Consider the following 13,520-nt stretch of genomic DNA (forward strand, 5'->3'; position numbering starts at 1 on the left):
TTCTCTCACACCAAAGCAACAAAGGCAGGTAAATAAATCAGCGGAAAGTAAAGTGGAACAGCGAAATGGAAATGGGACAGCAATAAATGGAACAGCAGTAAAATGGAACAGCAGTAATCAAATGGAACAACAATAATCAAATGGAACAGCAACCCTTAATGATTTACGAAACAACAACCATCACCCATATGTACATGTTCTACATTAATATAGCAATCCGAGAGTATTGAATGATACAACTATGTTTCTAAACAGAATGACGCTACTCTCAAATCCCACGAATATTGTTTAACAGAAATCCAATGACAGTAACATTCATACCAGTACTCTGTTACAGAAATGGTTGAATAAAGATACAATCCGACCCTGTGTAAATCCAATTATACAGTGCAGAATCTTTACATAGAGAAATCATTCATTCATTAAACATAACAGAGCATAGCGTATCATATAAAGAGTTCATCAGACTGCTAAGTAATAACGATAAACAAACCACACACAAATCACCATATAATGATACAAAAGCAAGTGTCCTTCGGAGCCGGGCCCTTAGCTGCCAATGGTACACTGCCTTAGATTACTCCAGATGCAGAGACGGAATAAACACCAAGTCTTTTATATTAATCGCATCCACAAAAGTATAACAAAATCAGGTCTCAGTGAGACTCAATGATTAAAGTTTGTTCTGGAACTGTAAAATTACAAAAACAATCCTCCTCTTGCTTAATGATGTTGTGCCATTATATAACAGAAATGACGGAGATATCTAGATAATCAGAGATAAGTAAAGCAGCGATCGATCCTGAGGGATTCGCTAATCGTTCAATCTTTCTTGCGTTTGCCGAGCCGGTATCCCGCATTCTTTTCCTGGACTATTCAATTCCGATTTTGCTTGATCGTGTCCGCATCCGGTTCCCTACTGGAGGAACAACAGTTATTTTTCCTCTGCTTCTCGCTTTTGGGCGGGAACTCCTTGCTCGCATGTCTTCCTGCATAGAAAACGTCAATTATTAGCACTTGAGCTTCCTTTGTCTATTTTTGCACATTTTATCAAAATCCTTTATCTTCTTCGAATTCCTCATGCAGAAAAGGTTACAATTATTATTGAAAAACCACTAGATTGCTAGTCAAAAGCATACCTTCCAGGTGCTCCACATAGAGAAGACTCAAGAGGAGGAGATCAATATTGGAATGCAAGTTGAGCTTCAAGTATTGAAGTTGTCATTGTAACAGATCATTGTTATCATCTGCTTTAATACAAACAGAGGAGGGCTTTTTCCGAGATGGGTTCCCCAGTAAAAATTGTGTTCATTGTGATTGAATGTTTGCATGTGTCTTCAGTTTGAATTCATTAGCAACTACACATTTCAAGTTATTTCTACATGGTATCAGAGCTATTGAAAACTACATAGAAACCGGGTTTGTTGATCATTTTTCAAAGAAATTTCAAATAGATAAGTTTGTGGTGCAAGTATTTCTTCAGTGCAGGAACAATCTATTTCAATTGATGAAAATGGAGCATTGGAGTACGCACAAACATATATTCCAAAACTAGCAGCGTCAGATGCACAACAACTGGCTCAGTGGAAGAAAGACATGACAAAATCCAGGAGGATTATCCTAGAGGGAATCAAATACCATGGGGTTTCAAACTTGCATGGAAAGGGGCCTCCATTTTCAATATGGGAAACCCTCATAGACCTATTCCAAAGCACCAATGATGCCAGGAAACTGGAATTGAAAGACAAGCTCAAGAACATTCAAATGAATAAAAATGAAACTATTGTTCAATACATATCCCAATTCTCTCAAGTTAGAGATGAACTTGGAGGAGTTGGAGAGAATGTGCCATCATCTGAACTTGTGAGCTTAGCACTCCTTGGTCTTTTGAAATTCTGGCACAACTATGAGGATTCAGTTAATGTTAGAGACAAGCTCCCATATTGGGAGAGACTTTGGTCTGACTTGGTCCAGGAGGAGATTAGAAGAAACACGAGAGATGGAGTCACATCCAGAACCGATGAGGAAGAAAACTTTTCTTTAGCATGCACAGGAAAGAAAGGAAAAGGAAAGAAATCCAAAGGCAAGAAGGCCTAAGGAGAGGAAAAATTCATCCATAACCATGGCAAGAAGAAAGACCTTAGTACAATTAAATGTTTTCATTGTCATGAGTATGGACACTGTGCAACCAAGTGTCCACACAAGAAATCCATAAAGAATCTTGTAGCAAGAGCAGGGGGAGATGCTCTCAGATCAAAATTCCAGTTGGATTTCACCCTCATTGCTTGCATCGCAAGTACTGTACAAGGTAATGTATGGTACTTAGACTCTGGAGCTTCATTTCATATGACAAGAAATAAGGATTTGTTCAGTAGCTTAGAGGAGGACCTACAATTACACATAGAGCTTCGATATGATGGAAGGTATAGTACCAAAGGGATTGGCACAATTGCCTTTAAGAGGCAGTCAGACTCCCATATTCACCTAAGGAATGTAATGTATGTGCCTATTCTAAAGAAAAATCTAGTTTTTGTAGTTGTACTTGAAGATAGAGGATATGTTGTGGTGTTCAGTAGAGGGAAGGAATATTTGAAGCATGTTGCTACTAGACAAGTAAAACAAATTTGTGTTAGAGTTAAAAATCTCTACAAGCTAGAGGTGGATGCATGCACTACATTGAGTAGCAAGGAAGAACATGTTTAGAGTAGAGATGTTGGAGAGCTCTGACATAAGCGCATAGGACACCTACGCCATGGAGCTTTGAAAATGATGTAGCAGATCGTCATTGGACTTAAAAGTGCACTCATGAACAACATGATGTATGAAAAGGATGCACTCTTCGAAAATATGTTAAATCCTCCTTCGAGGGCCGATATAGAAGAGCTGGAGCCATCTTGGAGTGAGTGGAGCATTAGCCATAGTGTCAACTGCAAATCATAGGTATTATGTGATCTTCATAGATGATTTTTCTTGCAAATGTTGGATCTATTTCATGAAGAAGAAAGATGAGTTTAAGTCAAAGTTTGTTGAATTTAACCCTTAGTTAAAAATGAGACTGCAAAGAAAATGAAATCCCTTAGGAGTGATAATGGAGGAGAGTCTATGTCTAATTCCTTCAAAGAATTATGTGCCAAGGAGGGTATCAAAAAGGAGTTTATTTCACCCCACAACCCACAACAAAAAGGGGTTGCAAAGAGGAAAAATAGAAGTATTGTAGGATCTTCTAGAGAAATATTGCATGACCAGGGATTGCCACTATCCCCGTGGGAAGAATCTTGCAATACAATTGTTTGTTTGCAGAATAGGAGCCCTCACAAAATTCTTGGAATGATTACACCTACAGAGGCTTTCATTGGGAGGAAGCCAAATGTCTCCCACTTTCGCATTTTTGGATCCATAGTCTATTTTCATGTCTCCAAAGATGACAGGAAAAAGTTGGAGCCCACTACAGAGAGGGGGTCTTTGTAGGCTATATTGAGACACCTCATATTTAATGAGTGTATTTTCCCTCACTCATGATGACTGTTATGAGGAGGGATGTGAGATTTGATGAGGAGAAGCCATGAGGAGTTCTCTAGAGCGAGAGTTGAGCATACCACCAGAGGAGGAGCTTCTAGTTCCAAAGGAGGAGTCTCGGTCAAATCCACAGAGTTAGATCTTGCTCAAAGGCAAGAGGACATTCCAGGAGGATGACGTGGAGTATGCACATGTGGAGGAGCAGAGATCAGATCAAGTGGAGACACCCACTCACACAAATCCTTCTAAAGAAGGGAGGAAGAGGACTGAGACGGTGGACAGGTTGGTGCAGGAAGCTCAGGAGCAGGTTGGAGGTCCTAGTTCCTTGCGCAGACAGAGGAGATTAGCAGACAAATATACAGGGTATTTGGCACTCATGTCAAAGTTGATTGATTTTGAGCCATCTTCTTTTGAAGAGGAAATTTCCCAACAGGTGTGGGTAGATGCCATGGTGGAGTATGACTCCATCATGAAGAATGATGCTTGGGAGGTTGTGCCTAGACCCGAGGGAAATTCAATTATTGGTTCCAAGTGGTTGTATAAGGTGAAACATGTAGCTGATGGTAGTATTGAGAAGTGCAAAGACATTTGTTTCCAAAGGATTCTTACAGGAGGAGGGGATTGATTATGAGGAGACATTTTCTGCTATGGCAAGATACTCATCTATGAGGACCATACTTGCATTGGCAACACAGTTTGGGTTGAGGATCCAAAAAATGGATGTTAAGGCTGCCTCCCTCAATGGAGTGGTTGAGGAAGAGATCTACATTGATCAACCTAATGGGTTCGAGACCTTTAGCAGGGAGATACATGTGTGTAGGCTCAAGAGAGCCCTCTATGATCTCAAGAAAAACATAGATTCTTATCTTAGTGGATTGGGCTTCACTAAGAGTGAAGAAGGTGTGAATCTTTATTGCATTATGGTAGATGGTAGTCTGCGCATCTTAGTTCTCTATGTGGATGATTTGGTACTGACTGGAGATGACAGGTAGACCCAGTCTTATAAGGAGGACCTTGCAAGAGTTCAAGATGAAGGATGTGGGTTTGATGCACTAATTCATTGGCTTGGAGGTGTGGTACGAAGATGGAGATATTTGTTGGACAAGGGCATTACACCTCTAAAATCATTCAGAGATTCCACATGCAGTATTGCAAACCCATGGATACTCCTTTGGGTACTATTTGGAGGAAAGAGGATGCTTTTACAGAAGAGGCAATGGATGGCACTATCTACAAACAATTGATGGGGTCCTTGATGTACTTGGTGAACATAAGGCCCGATATTTGTTTTGCAATGAACCAAATTAGTCAGTTTACGTTGGATCCCACCAAGCTTCACTGGAAAGCAACAAAACATGTTATTAAATACCTTAGAGGCACAACAAATTTTGGTTTATGGTACAAGCACACTGATAGGAAGAGCACATCAGGAGCAGTCTTTAGTGTTGGTTCAACAACAATTTCTCAGTATTTCATGAAGAAGCAACATGCTAGGCTATTTGGATGAGGTAGATCTTGGTTGGTCTCTTCAGTCAAGGGGTGGAGCCTACATTGATACACTATAAAAACCATTATAATGCTTACCTAAACTCCAAAGGGAAGTTTTAATGTTAATTTAATACATGGAATTTTTCTCGAAGTAAGAATTTTGCTCAATTCTCTCAAAAAATGTAATGTGCTATCCAAATTTGGTAAATGATGGGGTCACAGGTGCATAAATAAAATTGCTTATCAAGAATGTGTGCACATTCCTAAGCCATGCTGAGCTAGCAACCTAGCTGACATCTAGGTTGGAGGCTACAACTTGCCAGGCATAAACACTAAAGAACGAAAGTTTGTGTTCCTAAAAATGTGCAAACATGTTCCTTATGGCTACATTGCCACTTTTAGGGCCATCATATTCAAATGTCACCCCTCATATACCTTCACATCAATTTTAAGTGATTTGACATGTTTGATACTCCATTGCACAAGGATAGAATTTACAAACAAAAATTTAATTTAGACTTCATAAAAGATCTTAATTTCTCATATTATTGTAATTTTGAATTGATCCCTACTAATGCATATTAAAATAAAAAATATGATAAGAATAGATAAAAAAAAAAAAAAAACAAAGTTCACTTTCTAAATAATGTGCTTATCACACACACACACACACACATATATATATATAAGCAATTAATATTTGTATTTTTAATACCTCTCTTAGAAGTAAATAAGAGTCGAAATAAATAAAGTTTGTGATAAAGAAGAAAAAAACTCAAATAGTTTCTACCATCTTTTCATGTATCTAATTAATGTTTGGTGACCAAGTCAAATAAGAGATCATTTAGCAAAATTTTATTGAAAGAGCCCACCTTTTCATATATCTCATATCTCATTAATTTCGGCTGACCAAGAGAATGCGCAAATCAAATAAGAGGTCATTCATCAAAATTTTATTTTTGAAAATCCAAAAATCCAAAATCATAGTTTGATTAAGGCATCCCACTTGATCAAGTAAAATCTATATAATGTACAAAATGAACCATATCACATTTGGAGCATTCATTGTGAAACTGATTGCCGGGCAGAGAGAAGCAAGGACAAATACTCCGCAATTGCTTGGCCTTCTTCAACCTTGATGCCAACCTGCTATTGGATCTCCACTCAAGTTATTTACAATATCTTCTTCCATCTCCTTATCTCGCCCTTGTCCTTCCAAGGTTGCACTTTCAGGCTATCCTTCTTCCTAGACACTGCAGAACCTACCTCTACACGGCCCTGTCTAGAAGCACTCGAACCTGTGCCTACATTTTGGAGTTGTTGAAGAAGCCCGCCTATTCCTTCTTCCCTTGTACCTCCATGTAATAAGGCACTCGAACTTGCCCCTGCATCTTGGAGTCGTTGAGGAAGCCTAGCTATTGCTTCTTCCCTTGTACCTCCATGTAATAAGGCACTCGAACCTGCGCCTGCATCTTGGAGTTGTTGAAGAAGCCTGCCTATTGCTTCTTCCCTTGTACCTCCATGTAATAAGGCTCTGGATATCATTTCTGCAATTTCCTCTTTTCTCCTGTTTCTTCTTCTAAGTTTGGACTGCAGACTAGACTGTAGAGCATAATTGGATGTAGGGTCTGTTAACTCATCCAAAGCCTTTTCAAAATCATTCTCATTCATGCGAAGTGCTTCTGCTGCTAGAGTTCTCTCATACCCAGTTGAAGTAAGTCCTGTCAGTTTTGTCAGGTCTACATCCTTTCCCAGTGGTGTCCTGCCATAAGATTTTTGCTCCCTCACCTCTCTGTGATGTTGTTTATCTTCCTTCTTTTTCTTTGCATTTCTTTCCCTTTCTTCAATGGCAAATTCTATTACATGCCCAACATCTTGGCTACACATTATCAAAGCCCTTTTTGACTATTTCGTCGTAAAACCCATATTCACAAGAGTTACCAAAGATTCATCTGAGACTTGAAGCTGTCGATATTTGGCTTGAGCCGATATTAGTGCCTTGTAAGACTCTTCCAATAACCCCATGTGGTAAGCCACAACACCTTCCAGAAGCTCTAGTCGCGTGTATGTTGCAATTTCTGGACAAAACCCTAACCCTCCTTGTAGAACCCTAGCTCTCTCCATATTTGCACCATAGCAAAGTTGAAGCCCTTTGCGCGCCTCTTTCAACCGCATTCCAACCATAGTCAAACAGGATATGTCACGCAGCATGAAATAACACCACACTATGTCTATTTGCAGTGGCTATGCATTGTCCACCTTCTCCATTAGCTTTGGATCACAAATGGAGAAGGCCTCCTCTCCCATGCCAAGAACATCAAGTGCATCTTTATATTTTCCCATTTTAATCAAACGTTGCCCCTTTGAATGAAGCATCAAACCCATAAGCAGGGCCCTCTGATCTATCTCAGAACCAACTTTCAATTTTTCTCCACTCTGATTCTCTAGTTCAATGTGGAAGTCATCGTCTAGAAAAGAGGAATTATCAGTATGTCTCTTGGCCATTCCATCTACTACAGCTTTGTGTATTTGTTTCTTGTTTCTCGCCATTGTATATTTTCTATTTTTTAAGAATTGCTTTGCAAGTAATTTCTAAACAAGGTTAAAACCTACATTTGGTATCAAAGCTGGTTTAGGCTTCAAGGGGATGCATTTGTTGCTGAGGGGTTTTTCTCCGGCCTGTGGTAGACTCTGTTCAATGGGAGATCTGTGGGATAGATTCTTGTGGTGAAAGAAGATGGTGAGCAGTGGAAAGATAGAGATCGAAAAATTTAATGGTTAGAGTTTTGAGTTGTGGAAACTCAAGATAGAGGATCTACTAGTGTATAAATATCAATGGATGGCGATATGTTAGGGTATTGAACCAACGACAATGTTAGATGAAGATTGTACGAAGTTGGATCAGAAGGTAAAAAGCACAATACGGCTGTGTATCTCAAATTTAGTATTGTTGAATGTATTGGGGAAGCCACAACGAAGGCTTTGTGGGACAAGTTAGGGACTTTCTACGAATCTAAGTCTCGTGTGAACAAACTTTTCCTATGGAAAAAAGATGTATAACCTGAGGATGAAGGATGGAGAATCGGTGACAGAGCATATGAACGCCTTTAACACTGTGGTAAGCTAGTTTTTATATGTTGATATTAAAACTTCAGATGAAGATAAGTGCATCAATTTGCTGTGTTCTCTACTAGATTTGTGGGATAGTCTCGTTGTTGCAATAGATAGCAATACAAGTACCTTGAAGTTTGATGAAATAGTCTCATTCTTGTTGTTGGAGGAGATGAGATGGAAAAATACAGAGGGATAGAATGGAGATGCATTGTCTGTACGCGGATGGTCCCATAATAGAAACAAAAATAAGTCCTCAAGTGGGAGATCTAAATCTCCAAGAAAAACTATAAAGGTGTACTGGAAATGCAGAAAGGAAGGGCACTTCAAAAAGGACTGTAGATCTAAAGTTCTTGAAAAAGGAAAGGGATCTGATGATGCTCGTTCTGCATCATCAAGGGGAACTACATCTAGTTCTACTTCATCAATAAAATCAACGCTAATAGCAAATCTGATTTTGCATTATTTTGTTACCTTTAGCTTTGTATCCCTATTTACCCATTCCAATGGATATGGGCTTGGATGATCATGAACTTCCAATCCCCTTTTCTTGACCAGATCTACCCCCAATGAGAATGCACAAGTCAAATAAAAGATCATTCAAGAAAATTTTATTAAAAGAGGCCACCTTTTCATATATCACATTAAGGTTTGGTGTCCAAGAAAATGCACAAATCAAATAAGAGATCATTCAACAAAATGTATATAATGTACGAAATGAATCACATCAAATTCATATATACATGTATACATATATGTCAATCCTAAACAGGTACCCAAGATTTGGAGCATTCATTGTGAAACTGATTGCCGGTGCCGGGCAGAGAGAAGCAAGGACAAATACTCCGCAATTGCCTGGCCTTCTTCTTCAACCTCGATGTCATAGTCTGCTACTAGATCTCCCCTCACGTTATTTACAATATCTTCTTCCATCTCCTTATCTCGCCCTTTCCCTTGTCCTTCCAAGGTTGCACTTTGAGGCTGTCTTTCTTCCTCAGAAGCTGCAGAACCTACCTCTGCACGGCCCTGGCTAGAAGCACTCGAACCCGCGCCTACATTTTGGAGTTGTTGAAGAAGCCTGCCTATTGCTTCTTCCCTTGTACCTCCATGTAATAAGGCACTCGAACCAACGACTGCATTTTGGAGTTGATGAAGAAGCCTGCCTACTGCTTCTTCACTTGTACCTCCATGTAATAAGGCACTCGAACCTGCGCCTGCATCTTGGAGTTGTTGAAGAAGCCTGCCTATTGCTTCTTCCCTTGTACCTCCATGTAATAAGGCTCTTGATATCATTTCTGCAATTTCCTCTTTTCTCCTGTTTCTTCTTCTGAGTCTGGACTCGAGACTAGCCTGTAGAGCAGAATTAGATGCAGGATTCGTTAACTCATCCAAAGTCTTTTCAAAATCATTCTCATTCCTACGGAGCGCTTCTGCTGCTAGAGTTCTCTCATACCCAATTGAAGCAAGTCCGGTCAGTTTCGTCATGTCTACAGCCTTTCCCAGTGGCGTCCTGCCATAAGATTTTTGCTCCCTCACCTCTCTGTAATGTTGTTCATTTTCCTCCTTTTTCTTTGCAATTCTTTCCCTTTCTTCAATGGCAAATTCTATTGCACGCCCAACATCTTGGCTACACATTATTAAAGCCCTTTTCGACTGTTTCGTTGTAAAACCCATATTCACAAGTGTTGCCAGAGATTCATCTGAGACTTGAAACTGTCGATATTTGGCTTGAGCTGATGTTAGTGCCTTGTAAGACTCTTCCAATAATCCCATGTGGTAAGCCACAACACCTTCCAGAAGCTCCAGTCGCATGTATGTTGCAGTTTCTGGACAAAACCCTAACCCTCCTCTCTCCATATTTGCACCATACCAAAATTGAAGCCGTTTGCGCGCCTCTTTCAACCGCATTCCAGCCATACTCAAACAGGATATGTCACGCAGCATGAAATAACACCACACTGTGTCTATTTGCAGTACCGATGCATTGACCACATTCTCCATTACCTTTGGATCACAAATGGAGAGGGCCTCCTCTCCCATGCCAAGAACATCAAGCGCATCTCTGTATTTTCCCATTTTAATCAGACGCCGCCCGTTTGAATGAAGCATCAAACCCGAAAACAGGGCCCTCTGATCTGTCTCAGAACCAATTTTCAATTTTTCTCCACTCTGAGTCTCCAGTTCAATGAGGGAGCCATCCTCTGGAAAAGAGGAATTATCAGTATGTCTCTTGGCCATTGCATCTACTGCGGCTTTTATACGAGCAAGTCGATTTTGGGCATCGACCTCATCCTTTACAGCCTCTGCTTCATTCGCATCAACGTTACTTATCAGAATTCTTGAATTTGCCCTCAATCCCACCTCTCTGAGCTTTTCATCCGCTAATTCCTCTTTCAGAATTTTCCCGCCAGAGATGACCTTTAAATTCTGTGGTGAACACAGCGAAGTCATGGCAAGCTCTGCTCTCAACATGCCTACACTCCACTCCAAATCCACCTCAATTACTCCCGACCATAACCCGCTCACCTTCAGCTTTGTAGTGCGAACGTTGCTGCCACTCGAACTCGAACCTGAGCCTTCCATGTTTACAAAACCAAAAGAATTTGAAATTAAGAGTACAGATTTGGACACAGTTAGCTCTGGCTGGCTTCAACCTGTGCAACTAATTAGCTCAAGTGTATGGTATGGAAGTGAAATGGAGAACTATTTATATACCTTACCCCGAGTAAATAGGTCCAACCAGCTGGTCGGCTTGGTGAATTAGATTTATAAACTTACAATAATTCTATGGAGGTGGAAATAGCGCTCGCCATTATTATTGTGTTAAAAAGTGTGAATTTACGTTGTAACAAAGTCAACTGCTATCTTAAACTAAAAGTGTGAATTTACGTTGTAACAAAGTCAACCGCTATCCTAAACTTCCAAACTGGCATCATCATTTTCAAGGTGGCCATTAGTTGATGAGATTGACTTTTAAAGGTGCAGTAAGTAGGTCCAACATCTCTTTTCCAATTTAATCCGAGGGAAACGAACTTAGACCAAGACTCTAATACCATAGAAAAGTTTGACCTCATTATCTAATTTTGGTTAATAAATTTCTAAACTGCTATATCATTTTGAGTGGGTGATTAGTCTCTTGTTTCTACGATTATAGCTAGTCTACATGATTGGTTCTTAGAGAGGGTTTAGATATATCTCAAAAGTAATTTTAATCTTTTTGCTTATAGATTGAATTAAAAAAAGATTATAAAATTAAATTTAAACAAAATATTTAGAAAATATTTTGATAGTGAAATGAGAGATGATTTTGGGCATGAGCTATTTGATGAGCCATGGTATTGTAAGAAAGCCTATAATATCTATGGTAAATTGAGCGTGAATATACATAGATAAAAATATGGTTATATTGTTTATTTATTGTAAGCATTAAAGTTTTATATACTTATTAATTAAATTTAAATATGGTTACAAAATTATTATTTTAAATTATGAGTTAAAATGGATGTTAAGTTATAGCTCTTATATGTTATATATTTTAACGTGAATATCGTGGTTTTCTTTCTTCTAAAAAACTATTTATAATTTTATTAATAAAAACAAAACTACAATATAACAAATTAAATTTTATAAAATATTAAAATAACAACCTTAAATTAAAATAACAAAATTAAATTAAAATATAATGTTCATCATAAATAAAATATTTAAATAACAACCTTTTATATAGAGAGAAATTAAAAATTTAGGGAAAAAATATTATATTATTGGGTAGATATGCACTTTTTATAATCTAACATAAGGAAGAAAAAAAATCTGGAGTTGGCATTTTTTATAAAATATTTAAATAACAACCTTTTATATAGAGAGAAATGAAAAATTTAGGGAAAAAATATTATATTATTTAGAAAAATATTAATAAACAAAAATTATAATGTAATATTTCAATGTCAACTATATAAATAGTGTGGATAATGGTTAAGAACATGTGTTTCCTTGTTAAAGGTTATAGGTTCAAATGCAGTATAACCTATCTCAAGAGATTTGATCCCTCTTTGTGCTTGATACATCCCCATATTTTTATTTTTATTACTATTATTATTTTATTTTTTATGATTTTTTATTAATATTAAGAGATATATGATCCCTTGTGCTTGATACATCATCATATTTTTATTATTTTTTTTTACTATTATTTTTAGATTTAATAATATATGACCTACATAAAGCACCTCTTAGTGCAATTTTTAATTTTTAATTTTTTTTAAACATTTTAATGGTGTTTTGTTCCATATATGTACTTCCTTCCATGTTCAACATAGAGTTGACACATGGCTTTTAAAAATATATTAGTGTCCTTGCTCCAAATGTAATATGATTCATTTTGTACATTATATAGATTTTACTTGATCAAGTGGGATGCCTTAATCAAATTATGATTTTGGATTTTTGGATTTTCAGAAATAAAATTTTGATGAATGACCTCTTATTTGATTTGCGCATTCTCTTATTTGACTTGGTCACCAAACATTAATTAGATACATGAAAAGATGGTAGAAACTATTTGAGTTTTTTTCTTCTTTATCACAAACTTTATTTATTTCGACTCTTATTTACTTCTAAGAGAGGTATTAAAAATACAAATATTAATTGCTTATATATATATGATAAGCACATTATTTTGAAAGTGAACTTTGTTTTTTTTTAATTATCTATTCTTATCATATTTTTTATTTTAATATGCATTAGTAGGGATCAATTCAAAATTACAATAATATGAGAAATTAAGATCTTTTATCAAGTCTAAATTAAATTTTTGTTTGTAAATTCTATCCTTGTGCAATGGAGTATCAAACATGTCAAATCACTTAAAAGTGATATGAAGGTATATGAGGGGTGACATTTGAATATGATGGCCCTAAAAGTGGCAATGGCCCTAAAAGTTGACCCAACACTAAAGACTGCTCCTGATGTTCTCTTCCTATCAGTGTGCTTGTACCATAAACCAAAATTTGTTGTGCCTATAAGGTATTTAATAACATGTTTTGTTGCTTTCCAGTGAAGCTTGGTGGGCTCCAACATAAACTGACTAATTTGGTTCATTGCAAAACAAATATCAGGCCTTATGTTCACCAAGTACATCAAAGACCCCATCAATTGTTTGTAGATAGTGCCATCCACTGCCTCTTTTGTAGAAGCATCCTCTTTCCTCCAAATAGTACCCAGAGGAGTATCCATGGGTTTGCAATACTGCATGTGGAATCTCTGAAGGATTTCAAAGGTGTAATTCCCTTGTTCAACAAATATCTCCATCTCCGTACCACACCTCCAAGCCAATGAATTAGTGCATCAAACCCATATCCTTCATCTCGAACTCTTGCAAGGTCCTCCTTATAAGACTGGGTCTA

General features: G+C 37.6%; 1 protein-coding gene and 1 pseudogene across 1 annotated transcript; both read right to left on the reverse strand.

Annotated features, from left to right (window-relative positions):
- Positions 1-6,177: 6,177 nt before the first annotated feature.
- Positions 6,178-7,554, reverse strand: LOC149175291 (uncharacterized; annotated as a pseudogene).
- Positions 7,555-8,741: 1,187 nt separating this feature from the next.
- LOC149175292 (uncharacterized) lies at positions 8,742-10,760 on the reverse strand. The gene has a single exon (XM_089422800.1). It carries the CDS (start codon positions 10,696-10,698, stop codon positions 8,908-8,910), a length of 1,791 nt encoding a protein of 596 aa, XP_089278926.1. The 5' UTR covers positions 10,699-10,760; the 3' UTR covers positions 8,742-8,907.
- Positions 10,761-13,520: the final 2,760 nt, after the last annotated feature.

This window comes from Pinus tabuliformis, chromosome 4_1 (genome assembly GCF_031772625.1).
Source record: "Pinus tabuliformis cultivar Carrire ecotype Pingquan chromosome 4_1, CPIR1, whole genome shotgun sequence".
NCBI lineage: Eukaryota > Viridiplantae > Streptophyta > Pinopsida > Pinales > Pinaceae > Pinus > Pinus tabuliformis.

Bases quoted from the DNA above. Each gene is read 5' to 3' on its own strand.
- LOC149175292 (XM_089422800.1), bottom strand. From the start codon at position 10,698: ATGGAAGGCTCAGGTTCGAGTTCGAGTGGCAGCAACGTTCGCACTACA.